General features: G+C 36.5%; 1 protein-coding gene across 4 annotated transcripts in view; it reads right to left on the reverse strand.

Annotated features, from left to right (window-relative positions):
* The window catches only part of AP3S1 (adaptor related protein complex 3 subunit sigma 1), a 51,053-nt gene extending 26,455 nt beyond the window's left edge, over positions 1 to 24,598 (reverse strand). For 2 of the 4 annotated variants that reach the window (XM_081133623.1, XM_081133625.1), the window contains exons 1-3: positions 24,389 to 24,575; positions 5,039 to 5,130; positions 2,249 to 2,360 (exon numbers count right to left, since the gene is read on the reverse strand). In XM_081133623.1, coding sequence (XP_080989749.1) covers positions 2,249 to 2,360; positions 5,039 to 5,130; positions 24,389 to 24,457 — 273 coding nt within the window. In that variant the 5' untranslated portion in view covers positions 24,458 to 24,575. Of the gene's footprint in view, positions 1 to 2,248; positions 2,361 to 5,038; positions 5,131 to 24,388 lie in introns of all 4 variants that reach the window. The other 2 variants (XM_081133622.1, XM_081133624.1) reach the window with 2 other exon arrangements.
* Positions 24,599 to 24,600: the final 2 nt, after the last annotated feature.

A 24,600-nucleotide genomic window follows, 5' to 3' on the forward strand; every position in this document is an offset into this window, starting at 1 on the left:
TATTATAAAATTCATCGTAACAAGATAGAGTAGCAAACTTTGCTTGTGAATTCTTTAAGTCAGACTAAATTCTAATTCAGGATTGTCTTGAACAGCTATTCAAAAACAACTGTAGAATTACTGTATATATGTGTGTTTGGTAATGGTGCTTTTGCCAACTCAATAGAAGGATCAAAGTAGAGGAGAACAGATCATCAACACAAAATTGTAAATTACGTGATCATAAGGCTTAAGATAATTAAAAACAAAATCACAGATCAAAAAATAAATAAAAGAAAGGAAAAATAACCCAAAAGAGGGAGAACTGCTACAGCAATGAGGAGAAAATTAGTATGTAAGTGGGTGAATTGGCCTTAGCTAGCTAGTAGTATAGTGAGTTCATCTCTCACAGAACAGAGAGTAGAGTAAATCGACACAGATGTAGAGTCTGAAGAAGCTCTCCTCTGATTGCTTGAATTTTTTCAGTGAACTAGGAAGCAAGATACTAGAAGTGCTAGAGATTTAAGGAGAGAAGAGAATGTATTAGTAGTTGCCTAGAGTATGGAACAGTGAACAGGCCAGGGAACTACAATCTGATTACTGGGTAGCATTAAGGACTCACAGAGGTTAGGGATCATGGATTTAAAGTGAAGCCAGTAAGTATGGTTATGGGTTTTTTTCTCCTTTAAGTATGTTCAGATGCATAGGTATATGGAAGGAATTGAGTACTATATACAAGGCTATGATTATCATGACTAACCATAGAATTTAAGCTGGGTAAGGAAAGTAAGACACCAGGAAGATCAAGGACAGTGAAGAAAAAAAAAAGATTTAAAAGACTTAAGATCCCAATAGGTTCAAAGAATTATTGGAGTAATAGAAACTGTGATATGAAAGATAAGAGGTAGCAGAGGGTGTAAACTGTGAAACTGAAATGGTGGAGGAACTGAAGTTTGGATAAAGATAATATCAAGAAATGAGTAGTGAGGTAGGGCAGAGGGCAAAATTCATTGGAGAAGAGGAATTCCACACTTGAAGACACCAGTGTACTGAAAGAATTATCCACGTGAACACTGAAATCATAAGCAGTACTGAAATGAAGGCAGTGAATAATTCTTCATGAGTCTTCCATTTCTGTACATAATGTGAGCACATTTATTGACTGCCTTTATTGTGGACTATCTTTTCAAGCAAGCTTGTCTAGCAAACAGCCTTGGAAAACAGAGAGTGTCTCCCTCCAAAACAAAGGGTAGGTTTACCCTGAGAAAACATTCTCTAAACATTCTCTTTCTCTACTTCAAGGGCAGATATGCTTAGCATCCATTATAAAAGATTCCAGTTCCCTAAGACTGGGGTTCCTCTGCTATAACTGAACCTACTGTGTATGCAGGTATCACATGGCCCTTTTCAAGTCACACTTTGGAAACTGGGACTTGAGGACCCAATGTAAGCAAATGCTATTACTTTGGCTACTGCTTTTGCTGTTAGTAATAAAGTCCTTTGTTTCTGGCCCTGAAATATCTCATCTTCTGCACCCACGAAAGTGTGGTAGTTAACTTGTTACCGTGCAAGTAGGGTAAATCTCAGACCCTTGAAAGTTTTTCATAGAATCTCCAATGAATGGAAGGTGGCAATGAAAGATTACTGCAACAGGGTGGGTAGAAGGTGGTATAGTTTGATAACATGAGATAAAGTCTGGAGGTATTTTAGAAGAGATATTTATATCTGGAAAAAGCAATGAGAAGCAAGGAGAACACCTCTAAGGCTCAACAGTAAAAAGAAAGCATGAGAGAATACTGCTACCATTGGAGAGGGTTGCAGGTAATGTCATCAAGGAAACCAGATTTAACTTAGAGCAAAAAGGTGAAAGTAATATTGCAGAAGAGGTTGAAGATAAAGAGGAATTTGCTGATGACTGACCTTGAGCTCCAGGGACATTATGAAAGATTCTCAGGAGACAGAGAGGAGTGGGTTTTGGGGTCAAATCTGGATACACATGGTAAAAGACCCATGAGTCTTGGGCTTCTTGTGGTGACTTACATGAACAAGAAAAAGGACCGTGATGAAATTAGTTGTGATTAGTCTTAATCAGATTAAGTTTGTCTACAGTTTTTACATCCCTCCTCCCTCTTTTACCCACCCAATCTCTACTATGAAACACTTCATTTCTTACCAAACAAAATATCATTTTAGAAAATTTATAACATATAACTTTTAAAAATGTAAATGCCAAAATTGTTATTTAAGATAGAGGCAGATGTTAACTTACTTGAATTAGATCTAAAATGCCAAGTTCACTTTCTGAAGAATCCACACAAAAGACAAAATATAACGTTGCATAATGTCTATAAATCAGTTTGTTGTCAGATCCTCCAATTAATCTAAATGACAAAACAAAACAATTGGAACATTATAAGAACAAAATGAAAAACATTTTCATTAGCTCAAGCAAACTGACAATTTGCTTAAAAACGTTTTATAAAATGAAATGTAACATTTAATGGTATAGCAGTCAAGTGAACTTGTATCAGAGACTAAATAAAGATGGTTTTCTTCAAAAATGTCAACTAAAAGTTGTTTGTGCTTCAATGTAATTCATTCATTCATTAAGCTATCTACTGAGTACCTACTATATGTGTCAGGCACTGATAACGGGTAAGAAGCAATAAACAAACAAAATAAATAATAAAAAATTATCAGAGTGGAAAGCACTACATAGAGAATCAAAATAGGATGATACCATATTGATGGATTTGTTACTTCAGATTAGATATTAAGAGTGACATTTAGGCTGAGATCTAATGATAATGAGCCAGCCATGACAAAATTTAGAGAAGAGCATTTCAGGCAGAGGTAACAACTAATAAAAAGGCCATTTCATCAAGAACAAAGTATGGATGTTCAGGGGAGAGAAAGATGGCCTATAGACAAAGAAAGGTTAGTAAGCAGTGAGGTCAGAAAGGGGTCAGAAATCAGATCATAGGACATTTGTATGTGCTTACTAAATTTAACTCCATAGGTCACAGTAAGTCGCACAGCTTAAGATATTAGAAAATGAGTAAAAAAAAAAAAATACATTTCTTCTTAAGTTTGGACAGATTCCCCAACAAGATCTCCAAAAACACATTTTGTTTTGGAATATAAATGCTAAAAAAACAAACAAACAACTGAGCTAAGAGGTACTCAATTCTTTCATCAACTTTTTATTTATATTGATTAAAATTACAGCATTTTAAAAATAATCTTTCTAAACATCTTATATTTTTCTAAATACAGTTTAGCTATCATATTTAAGCTTACAACAATTAGTTTGTTCACCTTCTCAAGACCCTCTAACACTAACATAAAATCAAGACTAAATGTAATTCAGGCTAACTGAACACTCAAACAAGGGGAAATGGCACATATTACTCAATAACAATAACACTGAATTTATAAGCTCTGTAGAAATATTTCTCTAATTTTTTTTTTTTACTATGCTAGATATGTTTCTAAAGAGATTCAATTTAAAAATTTGTATATGCACTTTAAAGACTCTGACATTATTTTTATAGGTTATGATTGCAATTGTTCCTTGAAAAAGACAAAAAGAGCACAAGCAGCAGGCTTCGCTTCATCAGAAAGCAACAATTTAGCAGTTATCCTAAACTTTTGTTTGGCTGTGTTTTAAAAGAAGAAGACCAAACTTTTGAGTTTCAAAATGGCTATTAATGTTATTTAAAAAAATCAAAGATGTTATATTAATATGGGAAGTATCTATTTGCCCTTAAAAATATAATTTCATCTTTAAACTACAGTACAATACTGATAAATACTGATACAAATTCTAGTATGGAAGGCAATACACCATATAAAACCACAGAATTTTAGAAATCCTCTTAGTTCAAATACCTCATTTTACAAAGGTAAAAACTGAGGTACAAGATTTTAAGTTGTCTGACCAAGAAAACCAGCATGTTAGTGACAAAACCAGATGTGTAGCTTCATCTCTGACGCAATATTTGCTTTTTACTTTTTATAAGGTTGGAAAAGAATAATCACAAGTCAAGCCATAATTTCTACTTGATGCATATTCTTTATAATATGCATCATATATCTTAAAATACAAAAGTGTAGGTTTTTCTAACCTGTGATTATTCATAATCGGGCGCAGTTAAAGTTCAGTTTTTTGAATTGTCAATGAGGAAATATCTTATTAAGAAATTAATTATATAAACATGAGGGAGTATTTATAAAACTATTTGAGAGCAAATTATTTTCATGAAACTCATTAATATAAAAGTATTTATAGCCCAGCAGTTGAGTATCAATCTATGATCCAAGAGACTGAAGTTGGATTCCCGGTCAGGGCACATGCCTGGGTTGCAGGCTCGATCCCCAGGGCAGGACATGCAGGAGGCAGCTGATCAATGACTCATCATTGAGGTTTCTATCTCTCTCTCCCTCTCCCTTCCTCTACCTGTGAAATCAATAAAGATATTTTAAAAATAAATAAATAAAAGTATTTATAATAGTTGGCAAGTTAATTATAAGTAATTTTGCTTATAATTTTGCTTGTAATGACTACAGGAATAACCTGCAGTCATTACAAAGAATGAGGTTGGTCTAGATGTGTTTATATGCAAAGATTTTCAAAATACTAAGTGAAAACAAGCAACATGCAAACTAGCATACACACTTTGATCCCATAGGTAAAATATCTTAGGATCATGCTTTTATATGCTAGTCAACACAAAATTAATTTTCTAGAAGGATACACAAGAAACTGGGAAAAAGGACTAAAACTGGGAGAGAGACTCTTGATTTACATTTTATACGTCCGTGTAATGTTTGAATTTTCGCTATATGAATATATTGCCTTTATATAAAATACTTTTATAAAATTCTTAAAAAGGAAAAACAAGATTGCATATCTGTAAAAAATTCTTTAAGTTAGAATTATGGCTAACACAGGTGGCAATTAATTCATCTGATTCAATTTTACCATAAGCAGATTAAACAGTATATATTTTAATCATATAGTCAAAGATGAGTATTGTCTATGAAATGCTTTACTTACAATCCTCCTTCTAAGAAATTACAAACATTTTCATCTCTCTTAGATACCAAATGGAATGTCTCCCTGATGATTTGCTGTTGGGTATCTTCACTCTGAGAAAGAATAATTCATATATGTTAGGATTGAATTTACAGGTTTAACAGCATTTTAAAATTTTAAAAATAGGCTTCTGGTCAAGATGGTGGAATAGGTAAATACTGAGCTCACCTCCTCCCATGACTACATCAAAATTACAACTAAACTGCAGGACAACTATCATTGAGAACCTCCTGAAGACTAGCTGAACAGAAGAAGTCCTATAACTAAGGATATACCAAAGAAGCCATGTAGAGACATGTAGGAGGCGTGGAGATACTAAACAGGCTGGTCCCACACCCACATGTGGTGGATAAAAATCAAGAGGGGTATCTTGGCTGCTTAGGTGCCCCTGAGGAATGAGGGGTCCTAGCCCCACATCAGGCTCCCCAGACCAGGATTCCAGGGCTGGGAAGAGAAGTCCCCATAACTTCTGGCTGTGAAAACCAGAGGGGATTGTGACTGAATGAGATGGAGGGTTGCTAGAGTCCCAGACTTACTTGCTGACAAATTCACTTACTCTGGGGAGGCAGCTTGGAAGGTTCCAGGGACATATGGGGAGGAACTGAATTGTCTGGCTTCAGGATGAGGGCTGGAGGGGCAGCTTTAGCCCAGAGGCCATTGCTCTTTTGTTGATCTCCACACCCCACCACCAACCCAGCCTACACTCACAGGTGGGTGCTGTATCTGAGCTTCCATCCACCTAGTTAACACAATTTGCCCAACCCTGGTGATTCTCTGAGACCCTACCTCACCCAACTTGCAGGCCCACCCAATGGCTTTTACATACAAACAGCCTATCTTGGTTCATGCTTCCGGTTTTCCCCAAATCTTTTAAATGTTCACAAACCCCAAACAAGCAGCATCTCGCCTTGTTTTGCCCCATTCCTCTTGCTAAGCAGCCCCAAGTTTTGCACTAGTGGTAGCCAGCCTCAGTTACCTTAGCCTCTCCCAGGCACCTCCAAGCCCGATACAAGTGGCAACCATCTGTAGATTACTTTGTAGCTCATACCAAGTAACCCAGAGAGGGCAAAGGCAGCAGTTGACCTTGGCCAGCACTAGAATTCCTCCCAACCACCTCCACAAATGACACACTGAAAGTGCAGACTTGGCAGGCACCAGAACCCACTAAAGCAAATCCTGCTCTGTAGGGTAAACCCCTGCACAACAGCTCCTCCACTGTAGTCACAGATGGTCCTCACAACCAATCAGCCTGAGGGTCAATCTCTCCCACTGAAGTGCCAACAGCATCAAGGCTCAACTACAATAGGACGGCATGCACAACCCACACAAGGGTCGAACCTGGAGCACCTGGCTCAGGTGACCAGGGAGACTGCACCACTGCCCCCCCCAAGACATTTAGTCCCTAAGGCCACTCTACCAAGACCAGGAGACACAGCAACTCTACCTAATACATAGAAGCAAACACAAGGAGACAAAGAAACACATCCCAAATGAAAGAACAGAATAAAACTCCAGAAAAAGAACTAAACAAAATGGAGACAAGCAATCTACACGATGCAGAGTTCAAAACACTGGTTATTAAGTATATTCAATGATCTCAGTGAGAACTGTAGCAAAGATACAGGAAACATAAAAATGTAGAAACATAAAAAACAACCAGTCAGAAATGAACAATACAATAACCAAAATGAAGAATACATTAGAGGAAATCAACAGTAGATTAGATGAAACAAAGGATTGAATCAGCGATTTGGGAGATAAGAAAGCAGAAAATACCTAATCAGAACAGAAAAAGAAAAAAAAAAGAATCCAAAAAAAGAGTATAGTTTCTGGGGCCTCTGGGACAACCTCAGGCGTACTACCATTCACATCCTGGTAGGAGTACCAGGAGGAGAGAGAGAGCAAGGGATTGAAAGCCTATCTGAAGAAACAATGATTGAAAACTTCCCCAACCCGGTGAAGGAAATAAGACATATAAGCCCAGGAAGCAGAGTCCTAAACAAGGTGAACCCAAAGAGGCCCAAACCAAGACATATCATAATTAAAATGCCAAAGGTTAAAGACAAAGAGAGACTCTAAACAGCAGCCACAGAAAGACAGTTACCTACAAGGACCTCCCATAAGACTGTCAGTTGATTTCTCAACAGAAACATTTCAGACCAGAAGGGATAGGTATGATGTATTCAAAGTGATGAAAAGCAAGGGCTTACAACCAATATTACTCTACCCAGAAAAGCTATTATTTAGTATCAGAGGACAGATAGAAAGCTTCCCAAAGAAAAAGTTGATGGAATTCATTGCCATCAAACTAGAATTACTAGAAATGTTAAAGGGACTTCTTTAAAAAGAAAAAAAAAAGATCAAAATCCTGAATAATAAAAATGTCAACAACTACAGATCCACCAACAATTACTTTAAATGTAAATGGATTAAATGCTCCAATTAAAAGACATAGGGTGGCTGAATGGATAAGTAACCAAGGCCCTTACATATGCTGCCTACAAGAGACTCGCTTCAGAAGGGAAGATAGACAGAGACTGTAAATAGAGATGAAAAAATAAATTTCCTGAAAATGGAAATAAAAAACAAAACAGCTGGGGTAGCAATACTCCAGACAAAATAGACTTTAAAACAAAGGCTATAACAAGAGATAAAGACCCAGCAATTTCACTTCTGGGTATTTATCCAAAGAAACCCAAAACACTAATTCAAAAGGACAGAAGAATCCATATGTTCACTGCAGCATTATTTACAATAGCCAAGATATGGAAGCAGCTTCAGTGTCTATTAATAGATGAATGGATAAAAAAGAAGTGGCATATATATATGATGAAATATTAATCAGCCATAAAAAAGAATGAAACCTTGCCATCTGAAACAACATGGGTGGACCTAGAGAATATTATGCTAAGTAAAATAAGTGATATTTGTCACAGAAAGACAAATATCATATGATTTCACTTATGTCTGAAGTTTAAAAAACAAAATAAATGAACAAACAAAACATAAACAAATTCATAGATACAGAGAACATTTTGATGATTTCCAGATGGGAGGGTGTTATGGGAATGGGTAAAAAAGGGGAAGGGATTCTGAACTACAAATTGGTAGTTACAAAACAGTCAGTAAAAAACACATCCAAGGGTGAGGATTAAAAAAATAATAATAATAAATAATATTGTAATAACTATGTATGATGTCAGATGTGTACTAGATTTATTGGGATGATCACTTTGTAAATTATAGAAATGTGTAATTACTATGTTGTACACCTGAAACTAATACAATAGTGTATGTCAATTGTAATCGAAAAATAAATTATTAATAAAAAAAGAATTTTAAAAATAAAAGATAGTGATATCTGTTGGGAAATTCATCTGAGAGTTCCCTGGAGAACATATCATATCTTACAGATATAAAACCCAACATTTTCTTATGAAAAAAACAAAAACCAATGCTTTACAGTTTACCGCTACAATATAACTAGCTTATTTCTAAGTTTCAAGACCAATAAGAAAAATATTAGACAAAGTAATTAGACATTAGTAAAAGGGACACTAGATATTAACCAGTCCAAGTCCATTGTTTTACAAATGAGTAAACTGAAACAGAGAAGTAGTTATAAATAATTCAAATAGCTAATCTATATTTTAATGGAACAAAATCTGGAGCTTCTAATTAAGCTTAACTAAATGCAAATTGAGGTAAGAGATCATCCATCTTACTCATCTTTATATGTTATCAGAAAATGGATTCTTGTATGTGCCCTGACCGGGGATCGAACCTGAAACCTTGGCATACTGGGGTGATGTTCTGATCAACTGAGCTACCCAGCCAGGGTGCAATATACAGATCATGTATCATAGAAATATACACTTGAAACCTATATGATCCTATTAACCAATGTTGCCTCCTCAAAAATGTAATTTAACGAAAAAGAAAATGGAAACCAGAATGATGAATAAACTATGAAAGATGTTCATGTTCTCACAGGAACAAAAGGAAAAGGGGGAAAAATTCCTTGCTAATTATTTTTTTAAATATGTTTTTACTGATTTCTGAGAGGAAGGGAAAGGGAGAGATAGAAACATCAATGATGAGAGCCATTCATCGGCTGCCTCCTGCACACCCCCTACTGGGAATCGAGCCCACAACTGGGGCTTGTGCCCTGAACAGGAATCTGACAGGGAATCAAACCATGACCTCCTGGTTCATAGGTCGATGCTTAACCACTGAGTCATGCTAGCCAGGCTCCCCTGCTAATTAAAACTACAATCACAACATTAAGTACCCATACTATCAATGAAGACATATAAATATGTCTAATAATATCAAGTGTTGTCAAGAATGTGTAACAACAAATAACTTATACAATACTAGAAGAACTGTAAATTGGTGCAACCATTTCTGAAAACAGACCAGCATTACCAGTAAAGCTGGACATGCGAGCACCCTAGGACAATGCTGTTCAACTCCTAGTTATGCCCTAGAGAAATTATAAAAGATATAAGACTGCTTGTGGCAGCACTGTTTGTAACAGCAAGAAAACTACAATGTAAATGTTCAACAATTCTAGAATGCATAAGTAAACTGTGCATTCTATTCTGTGGTTTATTCGTGTGTGGAATATTACACAGCAATGAAAATTAATGTCTACAACAGATATAGTGCCAATGATGATCTTAGAAATGTTGGGTTTTTTTAAATTAAGTCACAGAAGACTATAAACACTATGATTCTATTTTTAAGTTCAGAAACATGCAAGACTAAACAATAAATTGTTTAAGGACAAAAAATGTGACAAAACAAAAATAAAATATGATTTTAAAAATTCAAAATGGTGGTTATAGAGAGGAAAAGGATGAAATACAAGAGAGATACAAAAAGACTTCAAAGGTATTGGTAATTTTACTTAAAAAGGGGTGGTGAACACAAAGTAGTTGGGGCATTATTTATCATATCTTACAGATATTTAATATATAATATTCTTTTGTACCTATTCAATATTTCATTTAAAAACTGAAAAAAAAGAGGGAGGGAGGGGGAAAGGCACTGTATAAGACAGTTGCCCTTTTCCGTCCTAATGTCTACTTTACTGTCACCTCCTTCTAGTCTTCATCCAGAGCTAAATAGCGTCCCCTGGATGACCTTACCTACTCTTGTGGCTTCAACCATGTTAGTATCTCCTTAATCTAATTCTCCCATATCTCTAGTGCCTAAAAGAAGACTACCTTTTTTCCTGAGTTGGGATAGGTATTTCTAGCTTTCAAATATACATCTCCACTTGTAGCCCATAAAGTTTTATTAAAATCCACATGTTGAAAACTAAAAACAACACATTTTTTCTAAAACCTGTTTTTCTTACTATATTCTAATCTCAGTTAATAACATCACCATTCACCAGCCTCTTAGGCCAAAAATCTTGATGGTTCCTTTTCTTTCACTTCCCATGTCCATTCAGTCATCAAGTCCTGTTAATTCTATTTCAGAAACAGTAAAGCTGGATTCAAAGACATTATCTCAGATTCTTATTCTTATTCAGAATACTGTAACAACCACTCAAATGTTTACTCTGTCACTTGTCTAACTCCATCCCACATGTCACCAGAATTACTTCCTAAAAAACAGTATTTGTTACCTTTCTTGAAGTCCTTCACACCCTCCAAAATCTAAACCAGACCTACATCTCAAATTTCACATCTATTTCTTCTCCCCTATGCAATCTGCTTCAACCATACTGAACTCATTTACTCCCTTCATATTTTCCTACTTCCTCACTCCATTCTATAAAAACATCCCTTTAAGACTTAGCTCAAATATGATAAGTGAAAGTGTTCTTTCACTTTCTCCCCCAAAATTAGTTCCTTCTCCTTCATTGCTTCCTTGACACTGTTTCTATTCCTGTTATACACTTATAAAAAACTACGCAAATTTCCTTTGTAGATATCTGAATTCTACCAGACTCTGAGCTCCTCCAGATATTCTTTGAATCTAAAATTCTCGACAAGTGACTGGCCTATAAAAGTGTACTGAATTAATGAATTTGTAATCTAAAAGATGGGATCAATATGCCTTTATCTTATCAAATATCTAGGTTATCTTCCACACACACAAAGAAGCAATGAGGGAAAAACAATCTGATGTAGTAATTAAAAGTGTGAGCTCTATTCTAGTTAAGATGGTAGATTAAACATATCTCTACTTTTGTTGCCTTCTCATCCAGCTAAAACAACAACAAAGGGTTGGTTTTCTTCTTCTTTTTTTAGGTCATAAACCCACAAGAATGAGAGGAAAGTAGAAAAGGAAGACAGGAGTAACAAAATTTGGAAAGTGGTTGAATAAGTGGTAAAGTATTAAGTTAACCTCAGAAAATGCAATCCTAAATCGATGACCAGGAAACCCAAGAACTAACCCAATTTGTATTATAAAATACCCAAAGGCTTGGGTGCTTTTACTGGAAGTAAAAATGAAGAAAGGAGTGTAAAATAAGGAGGGTTGTTTAAGAAGCAGAAAGACCACTAAATTCCCTCCACCTCACCAAGAAAAGTCTGTAAACTTATTCCCAGGAGTAGAAAAAAAACAGAGGGTCTTTGGAGAACAAGGGGTAGTATGGTAGGCAAAATAATGGCAAACCAAAGATGATAATATCCTAATCCCTAGAACCTGTGAATATATATCTCTGTAGATGTAATTAAATTAATGACCGTGAGATGGGAAGATTACCCCGTATTATCTAAGTGGGCCTAATCTAATCATACGGCTCCTTAAAATCAAGGAATCCTTCCTGTGCTGTGGTCAGAAGGAGATGTGACTACGGAACAAGTAAGAGAAATGCTATGCAACTGGCTATGAGGTGGAGAAAGGTGGCCATAAATCAAGGAATGTGGGCAGCCTCTAGGAGCTGGAAAAGGCAAGGAACTGGATTCTCTCCTAGAGTCTCCAGAAAAAGATGCTGCTCCTTTAATACCTTGATTTTAGTCGGGTAAAATCCATGTCACACTTCTAACTCACGAAGCTGTGATTAATAAGTTTGTGTTGTTTTAAGCTACTAAGTTTATGGTCTTTTGTTAGAGCAGTAGTAAAAACCAAATACAGGGACCACACTGAAAACGTGAGGGGGGTGCGGGGAGTAAAAAAAATGTGCACATATCAGATACTGAGATCCCTGACCCTTCTCTTCAGTTTCCAGAATTCCCTATAGCCAAGCCTTCCTTCACCCTTCAGGCAGGAACCTAAAACAAACTTCTCCTGGGAATTCTACTTAGATCTAGAGATAATGACATTAAATTTTCCAACTCTGGCAGAAACTATTTGTTATTTGTTCACCAAAATCGAACTGCTTTACTTATCAGATACACAATTCATCAATATTTTCCATTCTCCCTTGAATTTACGGGAGGCTATACAAACTCATTTCTGGCCAATGGCATGTGGTCCGTGGCTGCAGTGGTATGCCAGAGCTGGCACAACTGAAAGCCAATTGTGCATTCAGTGCCATCACTTTGGTAGTCTGAAATTGGCTATGATGGGAATACTTACAACATGTAGCAAACACTACAAATTAGAGCTTTGACTCCCAGGAGAGCCAGTTGTTAAAAATATATGTACCATCTAAGCCTCACCCATAAAAATTCCTGCACAATCTTTCATGTTAGCTAGATGCAGAAGTTTCTTTGATCCCTTCTCAAGAATGACAAACAAATGCCTACATAGAAGGTTCTAGTTGATCAGGACCACCAATACTGGATTTTATGTGAGTGAGAAACTTTTATTGTGTTAAACCACTATGATTTGAGGGATTGTTGTTACATCAATCACGATGCTTACACTAGCTAAATTGCCTGATCATCTCACGTAAAGTTTATATAGACAACATCTAATCATGAATTCAAAGCTTCCAATTAGCTTTTAGTATCCTAGCCTTATACAGGAGCAGTCGACCAAGGATACTGGACATCTAACATAAAAGCTAAAGACAAAATAAAGCAACTCAGAAGAAACAAACCAAGTAGGGAGAAGAAAACTTTAAAATATATACCATTAATATCAGAGAAGAAAGATAATGCAACTATGAAAAAGAAAGGCATACTAGAAAACAGTAACATTCAGAAACTAAAAAGGAGCTCACGAAAATTAAAAATATAAGGAGAAATTTTAACACTCATAGGAAAGACTGAAAATTCTGAGGAAAAATCCAGAAAATAGAGTCGAAGGGCAAAAAGATAGAAAACAGAAGAGAAAGGATAAGAAAAGTAGAACAGTCCAGAGGAATGATGAATAAAAGATTCAAAAGGGAACACAGAAAACTAAGAAATTTTTCAAGCAAGGCGGACAAGAGTATTCATAATAAAAGGGCCCATCAAGTACCCAGCACAATTAATGAAAACTGACTCATAGCAAGGGTCTGTGAAACTTTAGAAATTGCAAACTCAAGTCTACATACTTTCTGGACAGTAAAAACAGATCAGATGGAAAGAATAAGTAATCAGAATTGTTACAGGCTTTTTCACAGCAATACTGGAAACTAAACGGTATGGAGCAATGCCATAAAACTGAGGATCAAAATGCAGGCTGATCAGATTTCCTAAAACTATATAGTTTCATAACTGAAGTCAAAAGAGATACATTTCAGTTAGTCACAATTCCTAGGTTACATCAGTCTAAAGACAACTAGAGCTATAAAAGGCATTATATTTTTTAATGCATTAATGAAAAATAAATTTTAAAAATTCAGTAACCCATTAATAAAACTTTCTCTTTTCCTATATTCCTTTCCTGTCCTTATCATGTCGTAAAAGGCAACTTCAAAACCAAAACTTCCCTCTTAATCTAACAGTAAATATGTCATTATCCCCATCCCTCCCTCCCACGTACACTCAGAGGAGAATTTTTTGTTAAAATGCAGTCATTAACTCAGCTAGATGTTAGAATATCAAGGATTACCAAGATAAAAAGAAACAGATCCTTTCTCAAAGCTTAACACAAGAAATAAAATATGAATATAACTAAACTTTTATTTAATGTTCTATATATGTTGCCTTTTTTATATTCCAAAATAGAAATAGATGTCTTAATAATCAAAATTAGAGGGCAATCCCTGACATATGCATAGTACAAATAATATATAATAAAAAGTAAAGGGGAACAATGACTTTTAGCAGCCAAGATTATCATCTTCAATGAAAAGTGACATTTAGGAAAGTCCACAAACAATAGGTAAAATTCAGAAATGGAATAGACAGTGTAAAGTTGCATAACATTTGAGGCAGAAAGAAAATTTTGAGCAAAAGAATGAAATCAGGAAAACAAGGATCATATGGGAAATAATTAGTTCTTTGTGCATTAAAAGGAAGAGAAGTCTGATGACTAAGCTTCAAAGCACTCCAAAATTAGGAATCAGGAAATATCCACGAGTGTGATTTTTTTGCCAGGCCTCTTCCAAGTAGAAAGTCTGGCTAGAGACTTCATATATTTGGGGAAGCCTTACTTCAGCTTGAGTGCATAAGGAACAAGCAATCAGAATGGGGCTACCCTTATTAGCATTTGCCCAGATAGTTCATTAAATTTTTTTAAATAACCCTCTGCTATTTCCCCTCACAGTGTATAAAAATGTATTTAAAATGCTTACGATAACAAAGAAGGCTCTCAATAAATGGCAGCTATTAACATTCTAAAACTACCATCTACCATACTAAGGTGTTTCCCAGTTTCAGAGCAAAGACCCGATTATTTTATTTAAATAAAAATAGTGAGAAAGTGATAGACTGACTTTGAAATACTTAAAGAGAGACTCTGAACCATGGTAGCAAATGAAAAGTTCTGAAAACTCAAAAACAAGGTAAAATTTAGGTAAAAAAGTTGAAGTAAGGTTCCAAGACAATTAAATGGGAGAAAGAATAGTCTTTTCAACAAATGGTGCTGGGAAAACTGGATATCCACGTGCAGAAGAATGAAGTTAGATCCCTACCTCGTACTATACATAAATTAACTCAAAATAGATCATAGACTTAAATGTAGAACTAAAACTAATAGTTATTAATATTTAAGACCTTGGATTAGACAAAGCTTTCTTAGATATAACACCAAAAGCACAAGCAAAGAAAAAATAGATAAACTGGGTGATATCAAAATTTAAAACCTTTGTGCTTCAAATGATAGTGACTCAAACAGGAAAGTGAAAACAACCCACAAAATGGGGGAAAATATTTGCAAATCATGCATCTCATAAGGGATTTACATCCAGAATATATAAAGAGCTCTTACAACTCAATAATAAAAAAATAAAAAAACACAACTTAAAAATGGGCAGAGGATTTGAATACATTTTTCTGCGAAGATGATATGCAAATAGCCAATAAGCACTTGAAAAGATGCTTATGATCATCTGTAATTAAGAAAATGCAAATCAGCCTAGCCAGCCTGATTCAGTGGTTGAGCATGGACCCATGAAGCAGGAAATCATGATTTGATTTCCGATGTGATTCCCAGTCAGGGCACATGCCCAGGTTTCGGTCTGGAACCGCAGTAGGGGGAGTGCAGGATGCAGAGTCAATGACTCTCATCATAGATGTTTCTCTCTCCCTCTTCCTTCCTCTCTCTGAAATAAATAAAAACATTTTTTAAAAATGCAAATCAAATTCACAATGACATTTTACTTGACATTCACTAGGATAGAAAGGATACAAAAGACAGACAATAACAAGTTAATGAGAATACGGCTCTCAAACATTGCAGAAAGGAATGTAAAATAGTAGTCGCTTTGGAAAATAGTCTGGCAGTTCTTCAAACAATTAAACATAGTGTTACCATATCACCTAGCAATTGCCCTCCTAGAAATACACCCAAGAGAAATAAAAACAAATGTTCACACAAAAATTTCATATGAGTTCACATGAATGTCATAGCAAAATTATTCATAATAGCCAAAAAGTAGAAACAAACCAGATATCCACCAACTGATAGAGGGATACACAGAATGTGGTTTATCTATAAAATTAAGTATTGGTGCATGCTACAACATAGGCGAATCCTGAAAGTATCATGCTGCATGAAAGAAGCCAGTCACAAAAGACTACATATTTCACGATTACATTTATATGAAATGTCCAGAATAGGCAAATCTATAGACATAAAAATTAGATTAGTGGTTGCCAGCAGCTGGGGGTAGGGGATCAATTATTAATGAGTACTAGGTTTCATTTGGTTTGAGGCAAATGTCCTAAACTTATATTATGGTAGTGGTTGCACAACGGTGAATACAATAAAAACCACTGAATTATATACTTTCAGTAGCTAAATTTTATAGTATGTTAACTATATCTTAATAAAGGTTTTTTATAGTTAGGTAATTCTTTATAAAACAAAACAAAACTGGGGCACATTTTATAGCTACTCTCTTTCCTAAAATAGTCTCCTTATAGATATATCCTCAGAAAGAATATTGGAGGATATTGTATTTTGTAGTAAGAAGGAAGTTCATTCCCAAACAACACTCACATAATTTAAACATTGGAGTCACTGAGAATAAAAATTTAAAAGGGAATTCAGTCTGGGAAAAGAGTAGCTGAGAATAATCCCTGGAATGTTCTATGGTTCCCTTAGCTACATACTCTTCCAAATTTTCAACTGGAGAAGATGAAAAGTTCTGGAGATGGATGATGGTGATGTTTCACACAATGTGAATTCACTTATTGCCACAGAACTGTACACTTAAAATGGTAAATTTTGTTACATTTATTTTACTACTATAAAAATTATTTTAAACAATCACACTAAGATATATTAGTGATAGGAAATGGCAAGATATATGTGTGGTGGGATGACTAGCAATCTTTCCCACTCAGATAGCACACAGGAATAAAAATAATCAATGAGTCTGGCACACTGACAAAGAGCCCTTTCCTCCTGGGCAACAAAGAGAACAATGACTGGCAGCTAGTGATTCTTGTAATTACATCAGATTTCAACCAAGGCAGGAAAGATGTAAATACTTCTCATTAATAGAGGTGGTCTAGCGGGCTTCACATAAACTTTGCATCCCTCTTATGAAGGCTGTGAGATGTCTGAGAGAAAGAAATGCTTTTCTCCTCCAGTTGTATTACTTCACAGGTATTTTAAGAAATGGAACCAATTTGATCATTGGTCTCATTAGTATAGAGGCTGCAGAGAATTGGAGCACTCAGTTTTACCTTTATTCATACTTTTCCAGAGCCTACGATAACTGGGTGGTAAAGAAAATAATTAAGAAGACAGTATCAGTACCTTTCCTGCAGAGACCAGAAGCATTATTTAATTGTGCAAAACACAAGCAGGATTCAAGGAGAACCATTTCTTCTTGTAGAGAGAATGCTGGGGACAATGTCATGAGACTGAAAGGTTTGAAGGGGCTGCAAAATTTGGCACATAGGCCGGATCTGTCCCTGTCTTTCTCTGACCATGTCATCTCTTGCCACTCTTCCCTGTAATCACTCAGCTTGCCTTCTTGCTATTCCTCAACATATCAAGTTTTGTCTCATTTGAGGGATCATGCACCTCTTTATATACATTCTTTCCTCAGGTGTTTTCATACATTCCCTTACCTCATTGAGTTCCCTTTTCAAATGTCAGGTCCACAAAGAAGCTCTCCCTGATGACCTTATCTAATATATAATATAGCCTCTCCCTCATCACGCTTTATCTTGTTACACTGTTTCATTTTTCTTCATAGACTAATCACAATCTTACATAATTTGTTTATTGTCTATCTTCTATCACTAGAATGTAAACTCACAAGACAATATTTTACTCAGCACAGTATTACCAGTGCTTAAAACAGGGCCATACAAACACAAATAAATATTTGTTGAAAAAATATGGGCAGAGAAAAGAGAGTGTAATGCTCAAGTCAGGTAATATGCAAAAAGGCTCTTCTCTTTTCAAGGAACTATCTATAAGTGCCTCCCCTGGGAGTCTTAAGAACTTAACACCTGTTAGCTAGAATGATGGCCTTTGTTCTTCCTATACTACAATATCCTTTCTGAGAGTTGCCAGATCCTTCAGTAAAGAAAGTTGTTCATCTATACTACAGTTCAAAGGACTTGATAAGGGGAAGGCTGAAAGGGCAGAACAGGCGAGAAACGTGAGAGTTTTATATAACGATATGCTTGAAGGAGACTGGCTCCTCTAGCTAGTCTACAACTGAGAATCACCTTGGATTACTGGCAGCAGTTACGAGATCCATAACCCACAAATACAAAGATTACTCCAAGTGCTAAAGACAAGAATAAATTGACTTTCCAACAAAAATTAGCACACATTTCCCTTCAGGATCAGAAAAGGAAACGGTTCTGATACACTCAGTTTACTTATATGAGTTCAATTTTGTAAAAAAGAAAGATATACACAGAGAAAAAGCATAAGCAAATTATTAAAGTGCTATTAATATATATTAATGTATTTTTAAACATTCTAACAATAGAGTAGCCAGACATTAACAAATTTGGTTATCGTAAAGCCACAAATGTTCAATAAATCCACCAACAGCTTTGATGAATTCCTTTTGTGTTACTAATGTCTAAAAAGTGTATACTCTTCATTAGGACATTCTGAAAGGAAATATAAGGACTGAAGGAAATATAACTAAATGTTGTTAACTATCTGTGGAAATGAAATCAAGAATAACCTTAGTGATCTTAATACTTAAATCTTTTCCACACACACACACACAAAACATCTGAAATGTATATCTGAAACCTACATAATTATATTAACGAATAAATTCAAAAAAATTAAAATAATAATTTAACAATCAACAACTTTGCTAAAGAAACAAATATAACCACCCTAAACAAGGCCTTCCTCTGATTGGAAAGTAAGTGACCTATAACTCTGCCCAATTTATAACCCTTCCCCTAAAGCTAAGAATCATGGTAATTTTGAATATTTTATTTTCTCCTTTAATTTTCAACAAGTTTAATCTTAATCTTTTTAAAAGCAAGTCTTCAAGTATACTACCTACAAAAGCTGTGATTATGTTAAAATGGATATTTTCAATGATCCTTTGATATAAGAATACCTCAAACTAAGATCTTTTGTGTGACATATTCAGAACCACATATTTCAAGAACCATTCCTGACATTAACAATCTCATAAGCAATCTAAAATTACAGAGAAGAAAAAATTAATATCTATTCAAAAGAAATAACGAGCTAATACAAAGGGAATAGTGGGTAACGGTGGATGTGTGTTTGCCTGTCTAGCATCCACTCCTCTCTTCCACCTTCTCTACAGAATACTAGTTTCATTCATGTCTCCATCCTCACCCTCGGCTCCAAGGGTAGGTCCTGATTGGTGTAAGCTATTGTGGGTAGGACCAGCCAGACTGAAGGGAAAGATACATTCTAGGGCTGCAGGAACAGATCACTCCTTATGGATTGAATTCATTACCCCTGATTTCAAGGAGGAAGTCAGCTTTGGATATCAACTTTGTGAAGAGCAAGGCAGAGTAAGAAATTGGATCAGTGATGAAGTCAGTGATTTGCTGAATCAAATAATTTTGGAACCTGTCTACTACTTTGTGCCTCCTATTATGTATACTAACAGTTCTTTTTAAACAAAATTTGAGTCAGGGGACATAAAACCCAGATTATGTATCCAAAAGTATCCTAACTGATGTGAAAAGAGACCAAATCACTTGGAATTTTCTTTTTTTTTTAATGTATCTTTATTGATTTCAGAGAGAGGAAAGGAGAGGGAGAGAGAGATAGAAACATCAATGATGAGAGAGTCATTGATCAGCTGCCTCCTGCACACCCCCGACTGGGGACCGAGCCCAAAACCTGGGCGTGTGCCCTGACCAGGAATCGAACCCCGATTGCCTGGATCCTAGGTTGATGCTCAACTGCTGAGCCAAGCCCAGCCAGGCTGAAATTATCTTCTTAATAAAACAGTTCAAATACTATGTGTTAATATGTGTTAACACCTTAATTAATACTTAGAACTGCTGACAATTCTATCTTGATCATAAAAATAAGCTTAACTATCCCATCTGCCACATTGTCTTAACAGTCACTAAGAAAAACATCAGTAAACATGGATGCATCTTTCTTAAGGACTTTTTAAAAGGAAAAAAAAGTTATACATATTTTCAATACTTTATATCTGCTATGTACACAAATTCAAGAAAGAAACGTATCTTAGAATTCCTTCTATGACCTGCATTTGGTTGACAAACAACTTAATAATCAGATACAGTTTATAAGAAAATTGAGGCAACTCATGTATGTAATAGTTTGAAAACTTTTCTGTTTGCACTTGTGTGTATGTGTGTGAAAGCTTGCCCACAGGTATATATATACAATCTTTTTTGTTTTAAAGCTTACCTGAGGATATGTTTTTGTTAATTTGGGAGAGAGAGGAAGAGAGACAGAGACAGAAAGAAACATTCGAGAGAAACATCAATCTGCTGCCTCCCGCATATGCGCCCCAAAGGGGTGGGGGATAGAACCCACAACCTTTTGGTATACAGAATGATGCTCCAACCAACTGAGTCATCCAGCCAGGGCTACACATACAATGTTTTAAAGATGTGGAAACTAAGATAATTCATATAAGAGAAAAACATCTTTTACTTTATTAAAGTGATTCATCAAAGGATATACCATCATTCATTAATAATACAGGAATCATAACCAAGAGGGGTTTTTTTGTTTGATAGCTATGTAAAAATATATCTGGTTTAAGAAATATTACTCCATTAGTCATTTATAGTAATACACAATGATTGCCAGGCAAATATTAAAAACTAAAGTTTACTGCTGCCAAGTCACGGTGGCTTAGCATCAATTTAAAGAGACAAAATAAAAACACACACATTTGAACTTGTATAGTCATAGCACAAGGATATAGAAGGCAAAACCAAAAAAGAATGTATTCTAAGTCCACCCTTGAATTCTTAATGTCTGACTCTAGCAGAATGAACCAAAAACTTGAGTTTAGCCAGATACATATGTGACTTCATGTGTCTCACAGATAATAGCAGCTTGGAGGTACAATCAAATCTAAAAATTTATTATAGCAGGAAATGGATATCTGTACTATTAAAGGGTAAAGATGAACATATAAATTGTTAAATGAGAGGAAAAATGAGGAGTGAAAATCCAATGCAGTAGCGGAAGCTGGTTGGCAAATGTGTAAGCACTTTTCATACTGCTAAGGGTTAAACCATTATTACTGGACTCAAACCTCAGTATTCTACCAGGATATGAAACTGTTAAGTCACCACACCCCTAAATATTGCTTAATAAATTAAACTCAAAACTGTCAATCTTATTGGATATATACTTCTTAGAGATTTCTTTCAACCTAAACCAGAAAAATTGAAGTAACAGCTATTCCATCATTAGTTTTGTCCTAAAGGCATAGATTCTTAAAACCTCTCATCAATGAAGGACTAAATTTTAAGAATTGAAAGGAAATACAGGAGGTCACTTTTAATCCAAACTCTATCCCAAGCTAGTTAGCGAAGATTTATTGAGAGCTCTCTATATTCAAGACTCAATATTGATTGCCGGGGGGTGACACAGATAAGTCTAAAACCTGATACCTTCCCTCAAGGAATCTATAGAATGCCCCAAGGGAATTATAGGCTGTGAAATAGAATATTATACTGTAATAAAGATAAATGTAAAATCCTAAAAACCAAGAGGAGTCTTTCAGCAAGATAAAAGGCTTCAGAGAATGGTTAAGTGATGTCTGAGTTAGGCCTGGAACAAGGAGTCGAACGAATCTAAACATTTGCCAATGGAAGGAAAGGAAATTTCAAGCAGTGAGAATAGAATAAACTCTGATGCCCTATACAAACACATCCCATTTCCAACTACTCTTCCCTTACATATTCTGCTCTTGCCATGCCAATTTTCTTGGTGTTCCTTAACATTTAGGGCAGGTTCTTCAGTCATTGCCTTCTCAGGGCCATTGTATCTTCAACTCCCTCTGCTTGGAATGATCTTCCCCCAGATATCTGCAAGGCATGCTTTCTTACCTCCTTCAAATCTTTGCTCAAATGTCACCTTCTCAGTGAGAACTTACTTGCCTATCCTATTGTAAATTATCGTCTCTGAACTCCGTCACCCTTCCCTGCTTTATTTTTACCACAGCACTTATACCTACCTGACACACTATATATATTTTACTTCTTATTAGTTTTGTGACCCCTCCCCCCCGCACCAAAAGAAGTTATATTTGTTCATCTACAGATTTTAAAACACTGCCTGCACCTGGTAGGCATGAAATAAATATTTGTTGATAAACTGAAATAAATGAGTGAAAAGGATTTCTGTCTTCAAATAGGTTATGGTCAAGTGAAGGAAGCAAATATATAAACAAATAAATTACATTATTTCTGAATGACAAAAATACAATTGGCAAAACCCAATTTATAAAAGACTAATACACAAAAACAGTTTCTGGCATCCCTACTTCTTCATGGCTAGTGACCACTAGATTCTTTATACAACTCTTAGCCCCCTGCCCCCAGTAACACTGTCACTTATGCAGTGGCCAAAAATGGCACCAGAGCTGCCACTGCCACCAGAACTGCCTCTTCCCACATCAACCTTTACCGATACCTACTGAATAAAGGTAAACCATACTCAGTTTCCATTGTTAGACAAGAGAATGATGTATTCCTGGATTTCCAGATTAAATTCATTTTTCAGTAGATGGTTAAATTCTAAACTGCAAGACGGTTACACTGATAACTATGGATTAGGCAAGAAACCTATTTTTAACATTGCTTAATTATTAAGTATAGACATGAAAAAACAAATTTTTGAATTATCTTTCATTACTGGAACATACTGAGAATGGATGGCACAAGAAAACGGTGAAGAGAAAGTTCCTTCAATAAGGGCTAGTTCTATATTTTAGGCAAATAGGTAACACTGCAAAGTTAAAGGCATTTTTTTTCACATCCAGGGCAACTAGAATTTTATCCTGGATTTAGGAATGATGTAGAATTCTTAAACAAAGCATTACCATTTAAATTACATTCTACTCAAGCCAAACAGTAGTGGAAAATATTCTTTATCGCTAAAAAAAGCAAAACTATTTAAGGAAATGAGGAATAAGCTCAAGGTTTCTCACTTCAACTAACACTTCCACAGACTACATTATCGTTTTAGGTAAAGTGACATTTTCACATTTAATTTTAAAAGGCAGGAATGATTTCTATCTGGGATTAATCTGCATAAAAGTGTTAGCCTTGGCACAATTTATTTAATTGAAAGCTCATTTCTGGCTATAAGCAGAATGCCCCAATACTACGCAATATTTATATCTCTACATAAATCCTACCAACTTTAAGTGTTTTACCTAATGGCAAATTTTGCCCTCAGATAGGCACAGAACTCTCCCTCAATCATTACTAAATTATCTATCTTCACTATCTTAAGATCGCCAGCATTTTTAAACAATACACTGCTAAACGAGTTTTACAAATATTACTCTTCTTCATAAGCAGGAGAAAAACTATAAACTAGGGCAAATTCCCTTACGTAGAAAAATGCCAAATCAGCAGCTAAGATCATAACTTTCAAGTATAGAATCACAGTTCTGGCCGGTCAACTACAAATGTCGCCAGTTACTGCAGGAGTAAATAATGTACAGCCACTAAGCGAAAAGCCCGAAAAAAAACATTAGTTCCTCACTTATCTTTTTCTTTAATAAGGAGGCATGAAAGCCAAACCCGGGAGTCGATCACTTAACACAACATACAGGAGAGACTGTACAAAGCGTGCGGTTATCAAAGCGCAGGAAGCTCAAGTTCCTGCGCGATGAGAGGATTACAGTGAAAAACAGTCGCCCATCTGTCCGTAGCAGAAGAGAAAGAAGTCCACCAGGAAAGGCTGGCAGTCAGGGAGGTGGGGCTGCGAGACCAGCGAGCTCGGCGCGGTCTTCCTCAGCGGCGAACACAGAAGTCGCGGGTGTCGGGAAGGCAAGAGCGCCGGTGGGCTCGCGGGCGCAGGTGGGCTGCAGCTGCCCGCCGGCGAGGGGCCCGCACAGGGAAGTCTCCAGGGCCTCGCCCGCGCAGCTGGGAAACCACCCAGGCAACAGACGGGCTGAGGAGCCACCTAGAGAGAGCCACGTCGGACGATGGGAGCGCGGCGGGAGGTGGGCACCTGGCTCACGCCCACAGGGCGGCTGACAGCCGGGGAGCTCGAGGCTGCCGGGGCGTGAGAAGGGCCGCGGCGTGCCTGAGGGAGTCGCCCTAAGGGCGCTGCCGGCCGCCAACGACTCCCCCTCGCCCATATCGGCGGCGGCGGGATACTCACATAAGGCTGGTAGAACTTGGAGAGCCGCGGCTTCCCGTGGTTGTTGAAGATGAGGATCGCCTTGATCATGGCTGAGCCGCGCGGACCGGGTGGGCGCTGGGGGCCAGGGCGGGGGCGGGCGCGCGAGCCTCGCCTCGGGATCTCGCTGGCGATCCTTCCCAACCCGCCCCCTCCCGCACGCGCGCGCGCCCCCGAGTCACGGGGCGGGGCCT

Source organism: Miniopterus schreibersii, assembly GCF_964146895.1.
Source record: "Miniopterus schreibersii genome assembly, chromosome: 3".
NCBI lineage: Eukaryota > Metazoa > Chordata > Mammalia > Chiroptera > Miniopteridae > Miniopterus > Miniopterus schreibersii.